This window comes from Pteronotus mesoamericanus, unplaced genomic scaffold, assembly GCF_021234165.1.
Source record: "Pteronotus mesoamericanus isolate MK-2021 breed Mesoamerican mustached bat unplaced genomic scaffold, CSHL_Meso_final contig_22, whole genome shotgun sequence".
In the NCBI taxonomy this organism is placed as follows: domain Eukaryota; kingdom Metazoa; phylum Chordata; class Mammalia; order Chiroptera; family Mormoopidae; genus Pteronotus; species Pteronotus mesoamericanus.
The window spans coordinates 729,941-747,268 of NW_026555090.1; the positions used below are offsets into that span (position 1 = coordinate 729,941).

Sequence of the window (17,328 nt, forward strand, 5' to 3'; positions counted from 1 at the left end):
ATTAATTTTTCTTTAAACATTTGGTAGAATTCTCTAATAAAAACCCTTTGGGCCTGAAGATTTATTTGGGGGGACTTTTATTTTTATTTATTTTTTAAATGATTTTATTTATTTACTTTTAGAGAGAGGGGAAGGGAGGGAGAGGAACATCAAACCTGTCCCACAACCCACGCATGTGCCCTGACGGGATTGAGCCAGTGACCTTTTGGTTTGCAGACCAGTCCTCAATCTACTAAGCCACACCAGCCAGGGTGGGAGTTTTAAAATTACATACTTGGTTTCCTTAATAGTGATAGGGTCATTCAAGTTATGTGGGCTTTTTTTGTTTGTTGGTTTGCCTTTTAAGAAATTGGTCTACTTCATCTAAGTTGTCAAATTAATGTTTGTAGAATTGTTCATAATATGCCTTTGTTTTCCTTTTGATGTCTGCAAGATTTATAGTGATAATTCCTGTTTCATTCCTAATTTTAATTTGTGTCTTCTGTCTTTTTCTTTGGCAGTTTTGCTTGAAGTTTGCCAATTTTATTGATCTTTTCAAAGAATCAGCTCTTTGTTTTATTGAGTTTACTTTTTTGCTATTTCAATTTAATTGGTTTCTGCTCTTTTTCTTGTTTTGGATGTATTTGGTACTCCTTTTTTTGGGTTCTTGAGGTGGAAGCTTATTAATGGGAAATCTTGGCTCTTTTCTAAACTAAGCATTTTAGTGCTACTACAATAGTTCCTCTCAAGACTGCTTAGTTGTGTCCCACAAATTTTGATATGTTGTTAAAAGTTTTTAAATTTCCTTTGAGATTTCCTCTTTGACCATGGGTTATTTAGACGTCCATTGTTTAGTTTTCAAATGTTTGGAGATTTTCCTGTCATCTTTATCTTATTGATATCTAGTTTGGTTTCATTGTGGTCAGAGAACGTGCTCTATGATTGCGATTTGTCAATCTACTGAGGTTTGTTTTATGGCCCAGGATATGATCTATCATGATGTATGTTCTGTAGACTGTTCTACTGTCAACTAGATGCTGTTGGTTGATTTATTTCCTTGTTGATTTTCTGTCTAGTTATCCTGTCAATTGTTGAGAGAGGTGTTGAAGTCTCCAACTGTAATTGTGGATTTCTTTATTTCTCCTCTCAGTTGTTTTTTTCTTCGTATTGCTTTACTTTGCAGCTCTGTTTCTTGGTGCATCTACATTGATGATTGCTTTGTCTTCTTGGTGCATTGACCCATTTATCATTGTATAATGCTCCTTTCTGTCTTCAGTCATTTCCTTTATTTTGAAGTCTGTTTTATCTGCTGCTAATATAGCAAGTCTGCTCTCCTTTGATTATTAATATTTGCATGATGTATTTTTTTCTATTCTTTTATTTTCAACCTGCTTGCAAGTTTCTTGTAGGCATTATATAGTTGGGTCATTGCTTAAAATCCACTTTGTCAGTCTGTGTCTTTTAACTGGTGTATTTAGAGCATTTACATATACTCGAATCATTGCTATATTATGCCATAATTATTTTTTGCTTCCTGTTCTCTTTAATTTAGCTCTCTCTGCCTGCTTAAACATTTTTTTTTTAGAATTTTATTTTTTGTGATATATTTGACTTACAGTAATTTTTTTCAGTGTAGATTTTTATTGTTTTATTTTTTAAATTTTTAAAAAAGATTTTATTTATTTTTATTTTTATTTTTCTAGAGAGTGGGAAAGGGAGGGAGAGAAATATCAATGTGTGGTTGCCTCTCATGCACCCCCTACAAGGGATCTGGCCCACAGCCCTGTATCTTCATTTATTCTAAGCATGTTCATAATATTCTTTTTTTTTTTACGGTTGTATCTTTTATAAAATATATTTTATTGATTATAGTATTATAGTTGTCCCAGTTTTTCCCCCTTTTTCCCCCTCCACCCAGTACCCGTCTTCCTTCCAGCAATCACCCCCTTAGTTCATGTCTATGAGTTGTGCATATAAGTTGGCTTCCCCACTTCCTATTCTTAACAACCCCCATCTTATACCTACCAATTATGCTTCTTAATCCCTGCACCTTTCCCGTGATTCTCCCACTTCCCCCTCCCAGCTGATAACCCTCCAAGTGATCTCCATACCTATGATTCTCTTCCTGTTCTATTTGTTTGCACAGTTTGTTTTTTTAGATTCAGTTGCTGCTAGTTGTGAATTTGTTGCCATTTTAATGTTAATAGTTTTGACTTTCTTCTTGTTCTTAAATATAGGCCCCTTTAACATTTCATGTAATAAGGGCTCAGTGATGATGAACTCCTTTAGCTTTACTTGGTCTGCGGAGCACTTTATCCGCCCTCCGATTCTAAATGGTAGCTCTGCTGGGTAGAGTAATCTAGGTTGTAGGTCCTTGCTATTCATCGCTTAAATACTTCTTACCAGTCCCTTTTTGCCTGCAAGATTTCTTTTGAGAAATCAGCTGATAGTCTTAGGGGAGCTCCATTGTAGGTAACTCTGCTTTTCTCCTGCTGCCCTAAGGTTCTCTATCTTTAACCTTTGGCATTTTAATTATGATGTGTATTGGTGTGGACCTCTTTGGGATCAACTTGTTTAGGGCTCTCTGTGCTTCCTGAACTTGTATGTCTATTTCCTTTGCCAAATTAGACAAGTTTTCTTTTATTATTTTTTTCAAATAAGTTTTCAACGTCTTGCTCTTCCTCTTCTCCTTCTGGCATCAGTAGGATTTGGATATTGGCACATTTGGAGGTGTCTCAGAGAGTCCTTATACTCTCCTTGGGTTTTTTTTTTTTTTCATTATTTTCTTCATTAATTTTATAAAGAATTAATTTTCTTTAATTCTTTTCTTCTTGCTGTTCTGATTGAATGTTTATTTCTTCCTTATGTTCCAAAATTTTTATTTGAACCCTGGCCACCTTCACTTCACTCTTGGTTCCCTGTAGATTTTTATTTCACTTAGTGTAACCTTCATCTCTTTCTTTATATTGTTCCTATACTCAGTGAGTTCTTTGAACATCCCAATTACCAGTGTTTTGAACTCTGCATCTGGTAGGTTGATTATCTCTGTTTTGTTTAGTTCTTTTTCTGGGGTTTTGTTTTGTTCTTTCATTTGGGCCATATTTCTCCATCTCCTCAATTTGATGGCCTCCCTTTGTTTGTTTCAGTGTATCAGGCAGAGCTGCCTTGACTCCCTGTCTTAGTAGCTAATGTGACCTATTGTAGCAGAGTGGACCTGTAGACTGTGTGGGGTGGAGCAACCTGCTTCACGAACCCTTTGTGGCTGTATGTGGGGGGAGAGCTTGGAGAGGGATCAGTGCCGCTGCCTGGCTTCTGGAGGTTTTCCCGGCACATGTCCCGTTTCCAGTCACTTCACCTACATCCCATATGTGACTGGTGCCCTTTACCCTTTTACCCTGGTGGTGGATCCCAGAGTGGGTGGGTTTGCTTATGTTCTAAGTCCGTGTGGGCCCCTTCATTGGAGTCTCCTGAAAATTCTGTAGTTTCTTCCGCAATCCCAACCCCCGCTGACCTTTATAGCCAGAAGTTACGGGAATTTATCTTCCTGGTGCTGAAACCCTGGGCTGTGCGGTATGGCCTGCGATGGCTCACTCCCAAGGTATCCCTCCCAATTTTTATCCACCGTATATGAATTTCGACTACATTCTGCTGCCCCCGCCTCTCCACGCCACATGGCGTCTCTGTGCCATTCCGCCCATCTCTGCTATTCTGCCTCTCCTACTCGTCTGGATGAATGTGGCTTCTTTAAATCCTTGGCTGTCGGACGTCCATACAGCTCACTTTTCTGACAGCTCTGGGTGATATTTGTTTTGAGATCTAGTTGTGATTCTTTCTATGGCTGCATGAGGAGGTGAAGCATGTCTGCCTGCGCTTCCATCTTGACCAGACCGTAGTGTCTTGTTGAAGCATGGCTTGTTTTATCATGGCTGCTTTAAAGTTGTCATCAGATAATTCTGACACACCTCCCTCAGTGTTGGCCTCTGTCAAATATTTTTGTTCATTGAGTTTACAGTCTTCATGGTTCTTGGTATGATAGTGATTTCTCAACTAAAACACGGACATTTTTGTTAGGTGACTCTGGATTGTGGACCCTTCTCTTTCAGTTCGATTTTTCTGATACTACTTCAGCCCGGGAAGGGAGCCACTGCCTTTTTTATTTTTAAGTGGAAGCTCAGCCCCCGCATCTTGGCCTCCACTGACACCTCAGGTGGGAGGTGCCTTGTTACTGTAGGGGTGGAGGGGGAGTTCAGCTCCCCGTAAGTCCTCCTCTGACATTGTCCCAACAGGGACAGGGAGGGGCCTTGTTGCTGCTGGGTGGGGACGGAAGTCCTAGCTCTCTGCCTGGCTTCCTCACACTTCTCTGGCAGGGGTGCTGGGACTCCTCTCAGCTGGCAGGCAAGGTGGGAGGCAAGCCTTGGCTGTCGTGGTGGGGTCAGGCTGTATCTTTTCTGTGGTGTCTCTCTGGAGGAGGGTGGTTATTGTCTAAGAGTTTTCAGTCTTGCCAGGCTGTCTCTTCTCTGGCTCCTTGGCTTGAGAGAACAAGCTTTTGTTTTGTGGTCTGTGCCCGTTGGCATGTCCAGGTTGCCTACTCCTCTGGTCCCCTGTCTGGGACAGTGAGACAAAAAGAAAACCCAGAGTCACTCTCCTCCTTGTCGTTTCTTGGGTCCTGAAGTGTCTCCATCCTGCCTGCCTGCTCTTCATTTTGCAGAGCCTTCTCTGGTTTGTCTTGTATATAGTGTCCAGGGTTTTATTTGTACTTAGAAGGAATAGGGAAAATTACATCTGCCCCATCTTCCAGGAAGCAGAAGTCTCAGGGAATCATATTCTGAAGGGCTTTGGGTTGAGGAGTCAGCGCAGACCACCAGCAGCCTCCTCCCAGGGACCAGCCTCTGTGTTACTTGGTCTGTGGAGGAAGGCTGGGCTTACCTGGAAGAGAAGCAGGTGAGGGGGTGCTTTCACATGGTAACTTTTACATGGGGTGTAGGCCATCGTGCTTTCTCCAGGGCAGCCTGTCTGAAACAGAACTCAGCCCCAGCCTTTGGGTCCTTACTGCGCAGTTTGGATCCTCAGTATCAACAGCAGATTGCTGCTTCTCCTGCACACCACCCCCTCCAAAACACAAACAAACAAAAACAAGCCAGTAAACAAAAAAACTAGCTAGTATAGCACGAAGAGTTTCTAGAGCATACTCCTGTGTGCCAGCTTCCTTGGTTTGTCTGTTTCACAGTTGCATTTCAGGTTATCACAGGGTCTCAGGAAGAGAAGGCCTTCTGGCCTATTGGAAGTCATGCCCCAGGAAAGAAAGTAAGGATTGAGAGGGAGGACTGCTGCCCCACAAAGCCACTTGTGACAGTGGCTCTGCTGGGTGCATCTGGACGTACTGACACACCTGGGTCTGATGGTGGCATTTTGAGATAGTCTGAGAAATATTGGGAGAAGCTGCAGTACTTCCTGGGCCAGGTGGCCAGGTCAGGATGGCAGAGTAGCTAAGGGAGAGGCAGCTCTGCGAGTTGGGTATCCTGGTGCTTCACTTTTCAGGCCTCTGGACTGGGTTTCAGAGTCGGGATGTTCTCAGTAAGGGGCGCCGAGGAGTCTTAAGAACGAAACAGCGTGAGCTGCTCCGCTGTTACCTTGGCTCTTCCTCACCTTCCCCACTTCTCCTACTGCTCTGCCTGTGCCCAGAGAGTCCTCTGTTCCCCAGGCTGTCCTCACGCGTGCGCACGTGTGTGTGTGTGTGTTGGGGGGGCAGGGACGGGCTCGCCTCCTTCATGGTCATTTCTGCACCCCACCCTCTGCCCAGTTTCCTCACTTTGGATGGGCGTGCAGGGCGGCAGGTACCTTGCCATCTCCGAGCGACCCCAGAGTTGCACAGCGGACACCTGGTGGTTCCTGCTGTCATTCAGCTACAGGCACCAAGTCAACCCTTGAGGTGCTTCCTGTTTCACCCCTAGTCTGTCAGGCCTGTGCCTGCTGCCTCTTGCTCCCCCTACACCCTCTGTGTCTGGCCCGTTCTACCTCCCTTCCTACAAACCAAAGGGCCAGGTTATTGACCTTTGAAACCTTTGTCCCTGTCTCTTTGAATGAAGTTTCCCAAATTTGGCTTGGAGGTAGGGGTGGGGAGGTAGAGCCGAGTCACTTGAAAACTTACAAAGTGACCTGCTCCCTGGCCCTTCCCCATACTATCTTCTTAGGCGTGGGAAGAGGCTCCATTAGTTTACATTTCTTTTGGACTGTGAACCCATGAAGATAGGAACAATTTCCTATTTATCTCTGTTTCCCCATTGCCTGACCCATTGCCTTGGTAAATTATTTTAACAGGTTTATTAAGATAACATTCACATACCCTACAATTGACCTAATTAAAGTGTACAATTTGATGATTTTCAGTATATTCCCAGAGTTTTGCAGCCACCACCACAATCAATTTAAAACGTACTCATCTCTGAAGAAACCTCGTACCTCTTATCTGTCACCCCCCGTCCTTCCATCCCCGGGCCACGAGCAGCCACTCACCTGCCTCTTGTCACTATGAATTTTCCTTGGTAAATGTTCTTAATGGAATGTTCCCTACTTCCCAGCCTGCCCCATCTCCCAAGCATTTCTTTCTTGCCCTGTGCCCTCCATTGGCCCAGCCTGCCCATCTTTCAGGACAACCTGCATCCTGGAAGGGGTGCCCTTCGGGGTGATCTTGAAGGAAGTCATGGCCAAGCAAGGTAGGTGCCGGCAGGTCATGGGGCTGTGCACACAGTAGGCCTGAGTAGATATTTGTTGAGTGAAGGATGCTCGTGGTGGGCTGGGGTGAGGCAGTGGCTGGGTTCTGAGGAGACTCGTGCGAGTCCCTTGGGTCTCCCGCTGTCCCTTTAGGAACAGGTCAGGTAGATAGAGCTGATAATGTGAAGTTGCCGCAAAGCACTGCAGCCAGAGACTGGAGGGTGGTGTATAATGAAAGCTAAAAAGAAATGGAGGAGATGTGCCTGGGGTCTACCCTCCCTATTTTACAGTTTGGGGAACTGTCGGTTTCTAAGCAAAGTGGGGGTTCACCTGGTCCAGGATGCCCACCCCCAGGGCTCTGTGCAGGCTTTTGTGAAGTCTGCCAGGCGTGCCTGTCCCCGGTGATGTTGGGGAGAGGCCGAGTGTGCTTGCTTGCCTGGGGATGGCTGTGTGCCGCTGGCATTCGCTGAAAGAACAGGCCTCTACTCTCTTCGCTGCTGCTTTCCCAGGCGGAGTTTTATTCCGCACTTAGGTCACGGCTCCCCTGAGTTGTGCCCCTCTCAGCGAGCCCCTGGCTTCCTACCAGCGCGTGCTCCCTTGTGCCATCAGAGCCAGCCTCTCCCTCCCTCCCTTCGGCCCACCCCACATCCCTTGCCCACGGCCCCTCTTACCTGCTCTGTTCACGCGCATGGGGACAGCCAGTGTGCTTCCCCTGGGGTCCTTGAGGGCCCTGCAAAAGCCATGAGAACAGCGTTCTTTGCGTATCCAGATACTGTGTGACCTCTGGCAAGTGACCTTCCCTCTCTGAGTTGCAGATCCCATAGCTACAAAATGAAGTGGTGTAACAGGAGCACCCCTCAGGCTTACACAGGGATCAGGCCTTGTGCATCAGGTGGGGAGCTGGGTTTTCACTTGTGTTACTGCCCGCCAAAGGGTAGTGGGCAGATAGGCCTGCTTATGGCTTTTCCAGCCCCTTCCCACCAGCTGGGTGTGACTGCGAAAGGAAGGGGAGCCAGAGTGTCTGTCTGGGTCTTTTCATTCATGTTGAGCTCCTACTGCCAGGTCTTGGATGAGAGGGACTCACTGAATATGAAAGTATAATAGTAGCTAACATTTGTTAAAACACTATGCTCAGTATTTTTTTCTGGGTTGTTTGTTTGTTGTTTTTTTTTTTGAGATACAATTTACATACCATAAAATGCATCCAATTAAAGTGTACAGTTCAGTAGTTTTTAGCATATTCATAAGTTCATGCAACCATCTCCACCATCTCACTCCAGAACCTTTTCATCACCCCAGAAAGAACCCCCATCCCTGTTAGGTTTCACTCCCCATCTCCTGTTCCCTCCATGTCCTGACAACCGCTAATCCTCTTTCTGTTTCTGTGGATTTACCTATTCGTATAAGGGGAATCACGCTATATGTGGGCTTTTCTGCCTGTCGTCTCTCACTCAGCATAACATCTTCAAGGTCCACCCATGTGGTAGTGTGTGTCCATACTCATCCCTTCTTACTGCTGAACAATATTCCGTCGTATGATGTGCCACAGTATATCCATTCATCTGTCGACGGTCATTAAGTTGTTCTACCTTTTGGTCATTGTCTATAGTGCTGCTGTGAACATTCATGTCCAAGTTTTTATTTGAGCACCTGCTTTTAAGTTTTCTCGAGTGCATATCGCTAGGAGTGGAATTCTGGGGTGTATGGAATTCTATGTTTAACCTTTTGAGCAACTGCCACAGTGGCTACGCCATTCACATTCCTTGGCAGCATCTAATCCATCCTCATATAAGTTTCATGAGGTGTAGATGTAATTATTATCCAGCCCCACCTTCAAATGGGAGAACTGAAACTCAAACGGTTTTCAGCCCAAGGTCATACAACCAGTAACTGGGAGATTCTTTGGCCGGTGCTAGCTGTGATCACTGAGCAGTGTCTCTTCCCCCAGGCCCTGTGTTGTACTGTCAGGATGCGAGCTTTTGACCGTGTTGATCACGTGACACACCTAGTGCCCGGCACACACAGGCACTCACGTGGTTATTGAAGAAAATGCCATTTTTTCTGATCTTGGGGGCTTAATCACAGAACTCGAGAGAGGCATCTGTGTCTCAGGAGTCCCAGCGCCCTGCCGTTTCTCGTCTTCCCGCTGGGTTGGGTGTTCCACTCCCTGCACCAGGTGCGACAGGCCCCCCCTGTACCTTTTGTGGTCACACATCTTTCTTGGAGACTCAGCCCGTGGCCGGGGGATCAGATGTGTGGAATGTGCTAGGCAGAGGTGACTTCTGCTTCTAGCAAGTGTTTCTCATTAATTTGACTGTTGAAACCTGTTCTTTCTCTCTGGTCCAAGGCCGCTGACGACCTGCCCTTTTCTTCTCCAGGCAAAACCCATTTACGGTGGCTGGCTGCTCCTGGCTCCAGATGGGACTGACTTTGACAACCCAGTGCATCGATCTCGGGTAAGGGAACCAGTGAAGTCCGGGGGTGGGAGGGACCAGAGAGGGGCTCCCCTGAGGGCACATTGACAGAAAGGAAGAAAGAGATGGGGAGTTGACAGTGGCTGCTGAATTGTAGGATCCCCCCCCTCCCCACAATTTGGAAAACTTGTAGAACCCCGGGAAAATTTACACCTAGTTAAGAAGAGTCTCAGTCACACCTAGTTACACCTGGTGCTCCATTCAGACTAAGCCCTGACATGGTGCTGCCTGTTTCATGGCTCAGCTTGACTCTAGAAATAGTTAAATGGAAAAGGCAAAAGGGCAGTTCAGCAAATGTTTGCAATTTTGCTATTTAGGCTCCCAGTTCCTTCAGTGCCAAGGCCCTGCCTCCTGCAGCTCCCTCTTTCCCTTCCTTCCTTCTCCCCTCTCCCTCCCTCCCTCCCCCGTTCCCCAGCTAGGGGCTCAGCAAATGAGCGCTAGGGAAGGGATGAGGGTCTCAAGGACCAACTTTGGCTTTTTGCTCCCACTCTCCTGGGCACTCCAGCCCAGTGCGGGTCCTGCTGTGCACAGGCTGCCAGCCTTGTCCCTGACCAGTGGTTTATTCCTCTGCTAGGGATCCCCTTTGGATTCGACTCCAATGAAAATGATGCCCTTTTCCAGGTGCTGCGGCCTGTACCCTACACGTTGCTGCAGCTCTGCTCCCTTCCTGTCCCCTGCGTGGCCCAGAGAGCCTCTGACCTGCCTCTTGGTCTCTGCTGCTGCTGCCAGAACGCTGCCCTCTCGGGGGGTGGGGCAGAGGGTGCCCCACCAACCTTGTGTCTGGTCCTTTGGGATTCCTTCTAGAATGAGCTTTGTCTTTAAAGGCTACCAACAGGAGCCTCGGAAATGTTTCCTAGGAAGTTCCCCCCCCAGACACCCAGTGTGGAGCCAGCCCTCTGCAGGTCCTCTTTGTAAGGCTTCTTGAGGGTCCCGTGTCTGCCACTCAGGCAGGAGGACTCTGTTACAGCGCTGCAGAGACCCGCGGGCAGCCCCCTTTCCCGTTTATATGTAGGTCACACAGAATTGCCATTCCCAGCTCCTGAGGGGAAAATCATGAGTATAAATGATGTAATTCTGGCCCAAAGCAAAGAGACATGATATTTTAGGATGTTCTTGTGCCCTTATTGCCAGTAAAACTATGAATTATGTTGAGCTTTTTGAAATGGTGAAAATAGGTCATGAGATCCTCGTGAGGAAGGCACATACTCTCATGATCTTCTTCATTCTGCTGTCAGTGCTGTTGGACCACCATTGGCCCCCGGTGTCTGGCCTTTGACTGGAGAGCAGAGAGAGGGCACCCTGTCAGCCACATACTCCCTGGACATCGGAGTTGTTCCCACTGGTCGCGCACCTCCTCAGTTTTGATTTTCATTAGCTCAGTTCTCAGGGATTATGAGAGCTGGGCTGCCTTTCTTCCCCATACATCACCAAAACCACCTTTTATAGCAGTTTTCTAGATTTTTTCAGGAGTAGGGAATCAGTGCTTGCAATTCTCAGGGTATTCCATATCATGTCAGATAAGTCATCAAATAAATATTGATACATATTATGTTGTAAGCTCTGTGCTGGGTATGTAAAGAATACAAAAAGGGGACCAAGACATCTCTTCTCCTGAGGAGCTTGTAAATCACAATAAACCAGGCATGTTGTTAAATCTTAGTAACTCGTGTGGAAACATGCTGCATGGCTTGGGCTTCTCCTTTGGCTCAATCCTGGCAAATAAATCACCGTGCTTCTGCCTTGGGTCCCTCTGTTCCTGCCACCTGGCTCAGAAATGAAAGCTGTGGAAGCAGCATTCTTTAGATACAGGTTTGTCAGCCTCGGGGACCTAGCACATGGAGATCAAGGGCCAGAACCCTCCTAAACACCCACTCCGGGTTCCTTTGCAGAAATGGCAGCGGCGGTTCTTCATCCTGTACGAGCATGGCCTCCTGCGCTACGCCCTGGACGAGATGGTGAGTGTCCTGTTCCGCCCACGCCCCATCTCTGTCTTTTCCAGGCCACTTCACTGGGGCTGCATTTGCATCATCTGCGAGCATAGCATCTGTGTGCTCCCACTTGGACTTCTCTTTTGGAGCCTGGAATTTTAAAAGAACACGTGGCAACTTATAGAGATGACCCTTAAAACCCAGACCTTAGGTTTGAGGCATTTTCGGTGGTCATGGGTGAGAGTAAATCGTGAGGAAGTCCTTCTGTCCAAGGCTAATAGGGGTTGACCTTGGCCGTAGCGCTCCTGATTAGAGGTGGAGCAGGCTGCGACCTGCCGGGGCGGTGGGGGGCCGGCCCTGGTCGTGTGTGTGGAAGTCAAGCGTGCGTGCATTCACCTGCTGGGGTCCTAAGGCTGCCCCGTTGCTGTGACTGCTCTTGCGCATCCAGTTGACCTGCAGAAGCTGCCTGCTTGTCACAGTTCCTCTGGCCTCTAAGCCAGCACTCTCAGGCCCCTTCCTGCCCTGCCACCCCCTGGCTTGCTTCCTGCTCCCTGGGCTGGACAACTGTTTATTGCTCTTGGTCCAGAGGCAAACCCCAAAACCAGCCAGGTAGAATGTTCTGGCTTTTCTTCCTTTACCCAGTTTGTATCCTGATTTTCTTCTCTGAAGAAGATTGGTCTCCTAACTAATCTGAGGTATGACCAAATTCCGAGCTTTATAAAGGGTTGAAGGTGGAGGGTTTGAGCACCTTTTCTGGTTCCACTTGAGTATGGGAGTGTGTGTGCATTCATTTGGACAGCATTTTAAAATTGAGATTATCCTAGAAAATCTAGTCTCACCATGTAAAATAAATTGGTCCCATCCCACCCAGAGTTCATTTCTTTGCTTCAAGGGTGAAAGCGGGTTCTGGGAGTGTGAGCAGAGATGACTGTCTCCCACAAGGACCTCAGAGACTGTGTGCGCTTGGACTTTAGGGTGGTTAGTACAGCTCATAGGGGAATAGGCCACAGGTGGGTCCATTTCTGTATGTGCATCCTAATTTTTGTGTTTTGATGCTTTCCCTGTTTTATTTCTGGGAGAAATTAATGAGTATGACATCTAGGTATGGAATTAATAAGTATGACACCTAGTTCTTTATTGACTATCACCTCATTGGTTCCTTGAAAAGAATTTTCATCTTTCTCATTCTTCCTGTGAGCATATTTAAACAGTGTAGATGGGCTACAGACAGTTTTTGCCATAGAAACACCTGCGGTCCAGAGCGGTTTGAGGTGACTGAAGTGGAGGTGCATGCCAGTGGGGTGACGGGACTTGCTGGCAGTGGGGTCAGGGGCACTGATTTCACTTGGACCCCATTTCCCTTGAGGAAAGGAAGCAGGCGTGGAGGTAACCCAGTGCTCCTGCTGTGTGGTAGCCCGACTTAGCTGTCGTTTCTGCAGTAGCTCTGGGGTGGGAGTGGGCCTGCGAAGAGCCGTGAGGTTTACTTGTCCTCCCCCTGCCTGGCTGACCTGTTCTGAAGTCCCGCAAAGACTACCAATTAGAGAAGGAGCCTCAGATGTCCCTGGGTTATAATCAGGCTGGGCTGGGCTTTCCTTGAAGACCAATTATTCTGGTCAGGAAACCTTTCTTTAGGCCTAACTGGAGTCCAGCACAATTCATTCTTCCCTTCAGCTCCGTTGCACAAGCACAAAGAGGGTGGCTACGGGGGATGCCTTTGTGGGTGCAAATGCAGCACACACGCTGCATCCCAAGAGCCATGGCGCCATGAGAACTGACACCTTGAAGGACATTTTGGTCTCCCAGCACCCTGGATGCTGCTTGGGTATTATTTCATGCGCTGCTAGGGCAAAAGGAGAGCTGTGCTAGTGACGCCAGGAAAGAAAGAAGCCTCAAGAAGAACTTGGACTGCAGGCAGAGTATTGGGGGAATGCCCAGAGCTTTTGGACCATGGACCACTTTTTGGCAGATGACCTTGGAGCTTAAGAGACTGACCCTGTGAGTCAGTTGGTGCTGATCTGCCCAAACTGTGGGCTGTACAGATACACTGCACCTCCGGGGAATAAAGTGGCATTATTTCCATGAGTGAAAAAAACAGTAGTGGTTGCTTCGAAATACCTTAAAACAAAATTTCAGGCAGGTAAGGGTTTTCTCTAACGTATGGGGAAGTGGCAGGGAAGCGTCAGGGTCGCACTTGAGAAGAGGCGGGTGGAGGGAGCACTCCGATGCCAGCCGCCCGGAGGGCAGCGTCGGCAGCTGTTGCCGTGCAGCTTGCAGGTGGGCTCCTGTCCCCCAGAGTTCGCACGAAGCCTCGTTCTTCACGGCCGCCCACCTGATGAGCATAACCCAGAACCCTGGGGCTCCAGCCGAGGGTCAGCTTTCCTGAAGCCTAGACTCCGGCTCCCACCTGGCCAGCAGTGCCCTGAGACCTGGAGCAGGAGAGCTGCTCAGGCCGGCTGTGTGTGACCTGAGTTGGAGCCATGCTGGGGGTTTTCTGTTGGGGCGCCCAGAGCTGTGGTCTTCAGCGGGGGACCACTGTGCCTCCAAGCACTGTCATGGTCTGGAGTCACCTTAGACTCTCACAGCCGTGTGGGAGGGAGGGGCTGCTACGGCGCACAGTGGGTGGCGGCCAGGGACGCTGCTAAACCTGCCGTGATGCTCCCAACAAGCCACCCGCCCACAGGAGCACGGTCGGGCTTCAGATGCCAGCAATGCCAAGGCTCAGGAGCCCTGCAAGGTCTCATCAGTGACTTTGTAAAATTTTTCAAATATTTTAAAAATAAAATATGAGTTGTGATCGTCCCTGTTCTTAAAAGGTACAGAAAGATTCATTTACCAGATTTTCTGGGAATGAGGGAAGCTGGCTGGTGTGGTGGGTGCCCGGCAGGGAAAAGGGGCGGGCCTGTTTCTGGTATGGAGGGGTTTCCATGGCGTGTGCCTGCACATCGGGTGATCACGGGGCGAGCAGAACTGCTTGTGCATGGCTTTTACCCTGGGAGCACACAGGCACCATTTCCTGTGGCATGCTTGGACCATCATGCCTGGGTAATGGCCTGTCTGGGTGCTGGTCTCCAAGGGCAGCAGCCCTGAGCAGCTGGTAGCCACCACCAACTGGACCGCCCCCGCCCAGCTGAGCTGCAGCACCCTCCTTTCCTCTGGATCTCCCTAGCTAACCTGCACCTAAGGGCTTTTGTAGCGCTCTATGGCCTGACTTTTCCCTTAACCCTTAGTCACTGTCTCTTTCACTTCACTTTTACACAATATTACTATTTTTTTAAACTTGTTTAAACTGTTATCTTACCAACTAGTTGTGGCTTTTTATTTTTCCATTCTTGGGCCTCCTGATAATTTTTAGTATCTTTCTGCATTGTCTGGCCTGGGGCTTAGATGGCAGAGACCCAGTAAATATTTGTTCAGTTGAATTAACCATCCTTGTAAATGCATTGTTGCAGAATTTCTGCTTTTGGCCTGGACCTGAGACGGTAGGAGCTGGAGTGCTCCTGGGAGAGGGATTAGGGGTGTGGTGAGTGTGCATCTCTCCACAGTTCCTCAGCAGGAGGGCTCCAGAGAACCAAGGGGGAGACACTGTGTGGGCCCCTTCACTAGGACCAATAAGTGCACAAAACAGTTGGTGTGGTTGTCAGGAGACCTAAGAGGAGGGGGCTGCTTGGAGAGCCCCCTGTGCTTGGCTTGGGCCTTCCAGGAGCAGATTGTTGCCTTTCCCTTCCACAAGGCTCTGAGTTAGGACTAACGTTTGGGAATCACTTTTGCTTTTTTGGGAAGTTTTCTTCTTGCTACACCCACGTACTGTGTAACTGGTGGGTGTGGAGGAGAGGCAATTTTCCCAAAAAAGGAAAAGAAATTTCCCAAATGCAAGCTGAGGCGCAGCGGGCCCAGGGCAGCCTCACAGACGAGCGGGAGCCCGAGCGGCCTCGCGGGGCCTCTGGAGCCCTGGCAGCGGGCAGAGGGAGGAGCCTGGGGCCCGGGCTGTGGCCTCTGTCCTCTGCTGTTGTTTCTCCTCCTGCAGCGCCCCCCCCCCCCACCCGGTTACTGTGTTGCACTCTGCCACTTCTTTCTGAGCTTCTGGGGACTGATGCAAGGCTGAGGTGCTGACATCTTCAGAACCCAGCGGCCACTGTAGGAGGCTTTCCCGGAAAAGCACCGAGTCCCGAGGGGCAGCAGGCCCCAGGTTCTAGGCAGAGCACACAGGGCGGTGAAGCTTTAGGGCCTTCCTTTCATGTTCTCTTCCTTTTCCCTCCTGGAAGCGGGCAAAAAGATGGTCTAGGGCTTGTTTGTTTCTAATTATGGTAAAATATATGTAACAGAATTGACCATTTTAACCATTTTTAAGAACACAGCTCTGGCATTGGGCACATTCACATTGTTGTGCAACCATCGCCCCATCCATCTGCAGAATTCCTTTCATCTTGCAAAACAGAAACACTGTCCCTGCTCAACAGTAACTCTCCAGTCCCCCTCCCCGCAGCCCCTGGCAAACCCATTCTACTTCCTATATCTCTGATTTGACTTCTCTATAGATTCCTCATGTAAGTGGTGTGTGCTTTTCTTGGGGGGCAGCTGTGGGTTTGACAGTTCTAAAGGAGGTGGAGGTCCAGCCAGAGAAGCTGCTCTGGGACGTGTGTGCTCACGTGTAAAGCTGTGAGCTTGGTCTGAACACTTCGGAGGACATCAAATGTTGCTAACAGGTTAGGTTTCTGGCTCCCTGACAGTTTGCTTCCTTTAGGACTGAGTCCCAGAGGTTGCGTTGACCTCAGGACCTTTGCCCACTTTATTCTTGACAAAGAGGATACAAAACCCTGAGGAGGACACAGATGCCCACGGCCAAAAAAGAATGAGGAGGAGGGACCTCACAGCTCAGCCCTGCTGCTTCTAGGACCTGCCTTTGAGGTGCTCTCGCTCCTCTGCAACTGAGTCCTCTCTCATTGCATCATTGCACGGACGTTCTCCTGCACAGACATCGCTGGAGGGCAGGCCCAGGTGTCCACAGTTTAAATCACCATTTCCTGTGATTTTTCAGGAAGCACTAACATTTGAGAACCACCGCTTCAAGTTCTGACTTTGTTTCCCTCCACTTGGTGCTTTTCTAGACAGGAAAAAGTCTGTGATTAATTGGTAACCATAGTGAACAGCAAAGAGCTGCAGGGGAAGGACATGTGGCCAAAATAAGGTCCCTCTTGTGGTAAAGCTCACAGCCTGTTGGGACCGTGTGACAATGTGAAGATTAAATTCCAAAGCAAAACCATGATGTGCATGTCATTCAAGGCAGTATGTGGTCTGGGGAGTCAGCGGTGTCTTCTGGGAGGAAAGACGGCATCTTGGCCTCCTTCCTGCTTGTCAGGGAGGTTGGGGAGGAGCAGCATGCTCAGCACGGTGCTCTGTGTTGGCTCTTGAGGCAGTCTTTCCTGTGGTCCTGGCCACAGACATGGATTGCCCAGGTGGAGAAACTGAGGCCCCAGGGGTTCATGGGGTTGCTCAACCTTTGAGTGGCAGAGCTGCGATTTGTAAACAGGGGAGGCGCCTTCCGTGAGAGTGGCGGGGTCTTTTCCCCCGTGGTCCAGTGGTCCGCTGTGTCCCGCGTGGGCTGGCTCAGCCAGCCTCTGCTGTGCAAGCACAGGGGAAATGGCGCAGTGGCCGTGGCTGTGGGCCAGGCTGTGCTCTCAGCATCTTGCCCACCCCCCGGGTGTGTTTGTAGCCACAGACTGACTGGCAGTTCCAGTAATTTCCCTTGTGTCTTCAAGGTCGTCAAAATAAACTAACTGTAGACCTGCTAGTCCCCGTGCCTGGCTGAGAGGCAGAGAAGCTTCCTTGGACCCAGGGAACCCTCATGTTTAAAGGATAGGGGCGAGGTGGAGACTCAGAGAAGATATTTTAGAGATAAGTCTCATGTTTTTAGATTTACTTTAAAATCTGTCGTGCGTTGAGCCTTGCTTTGGCCTTCATACTCTCTCCCTCCTGGTTTCAGCCTCCGGGGGACGCAGGCAGGCCTGTTGCAGAAGGTGCTGGGAGCCTGAGGAGTGGAGGAAGAGTGTCGGTTTGGGAGTCCAGGAAACGGGGGTTTTCATCAGGTTCCTCTGCTTCCGGCTGGACAGCCTTGGGTGGCCTCCTCCCTGCATGTGTCCCCTCCACAGGAGCCTTGCAGCGTTGGCTGGGCCTGCAGTGAGCCTGGGCAGCCTTCCCTTCCTCCTCTACGCAGCTGCTCTTCCCGAGTCCTTTCCTTG

At 48.9% G+C, this 17,328-nt stretch overlaps 1 protein-coding gene across 3 annotated transcripts in view; it reads left to right on the forward strand.

Annotated features, from left to right (window-relative positions):
• MPRIP (myosin phosphatase Rho interacting protein) overlaps nt 1–17,328 on the forward strand; it is a 150,342-nt gene that overhangs the window by 27,536 nt on the left and 105,478 nt on the right. For all 3 annotated transcript variants that reach the window (XM_054571117.1, XM_054571115.1, XM_054571114.1), the window contains exons 2-3: nt 9,069–9,146; nt 11,054–11,119. In XM_054571117.1, coding sequence (XP_054427092.1) covers nt 9,069–9,146; nt 11,054–11,119 — 144 coding nt within the window. The remainder of the gene's footprint in view (nt 1–9,068; nt 9,147–11,053; nt 11,120–17,328) is intronic.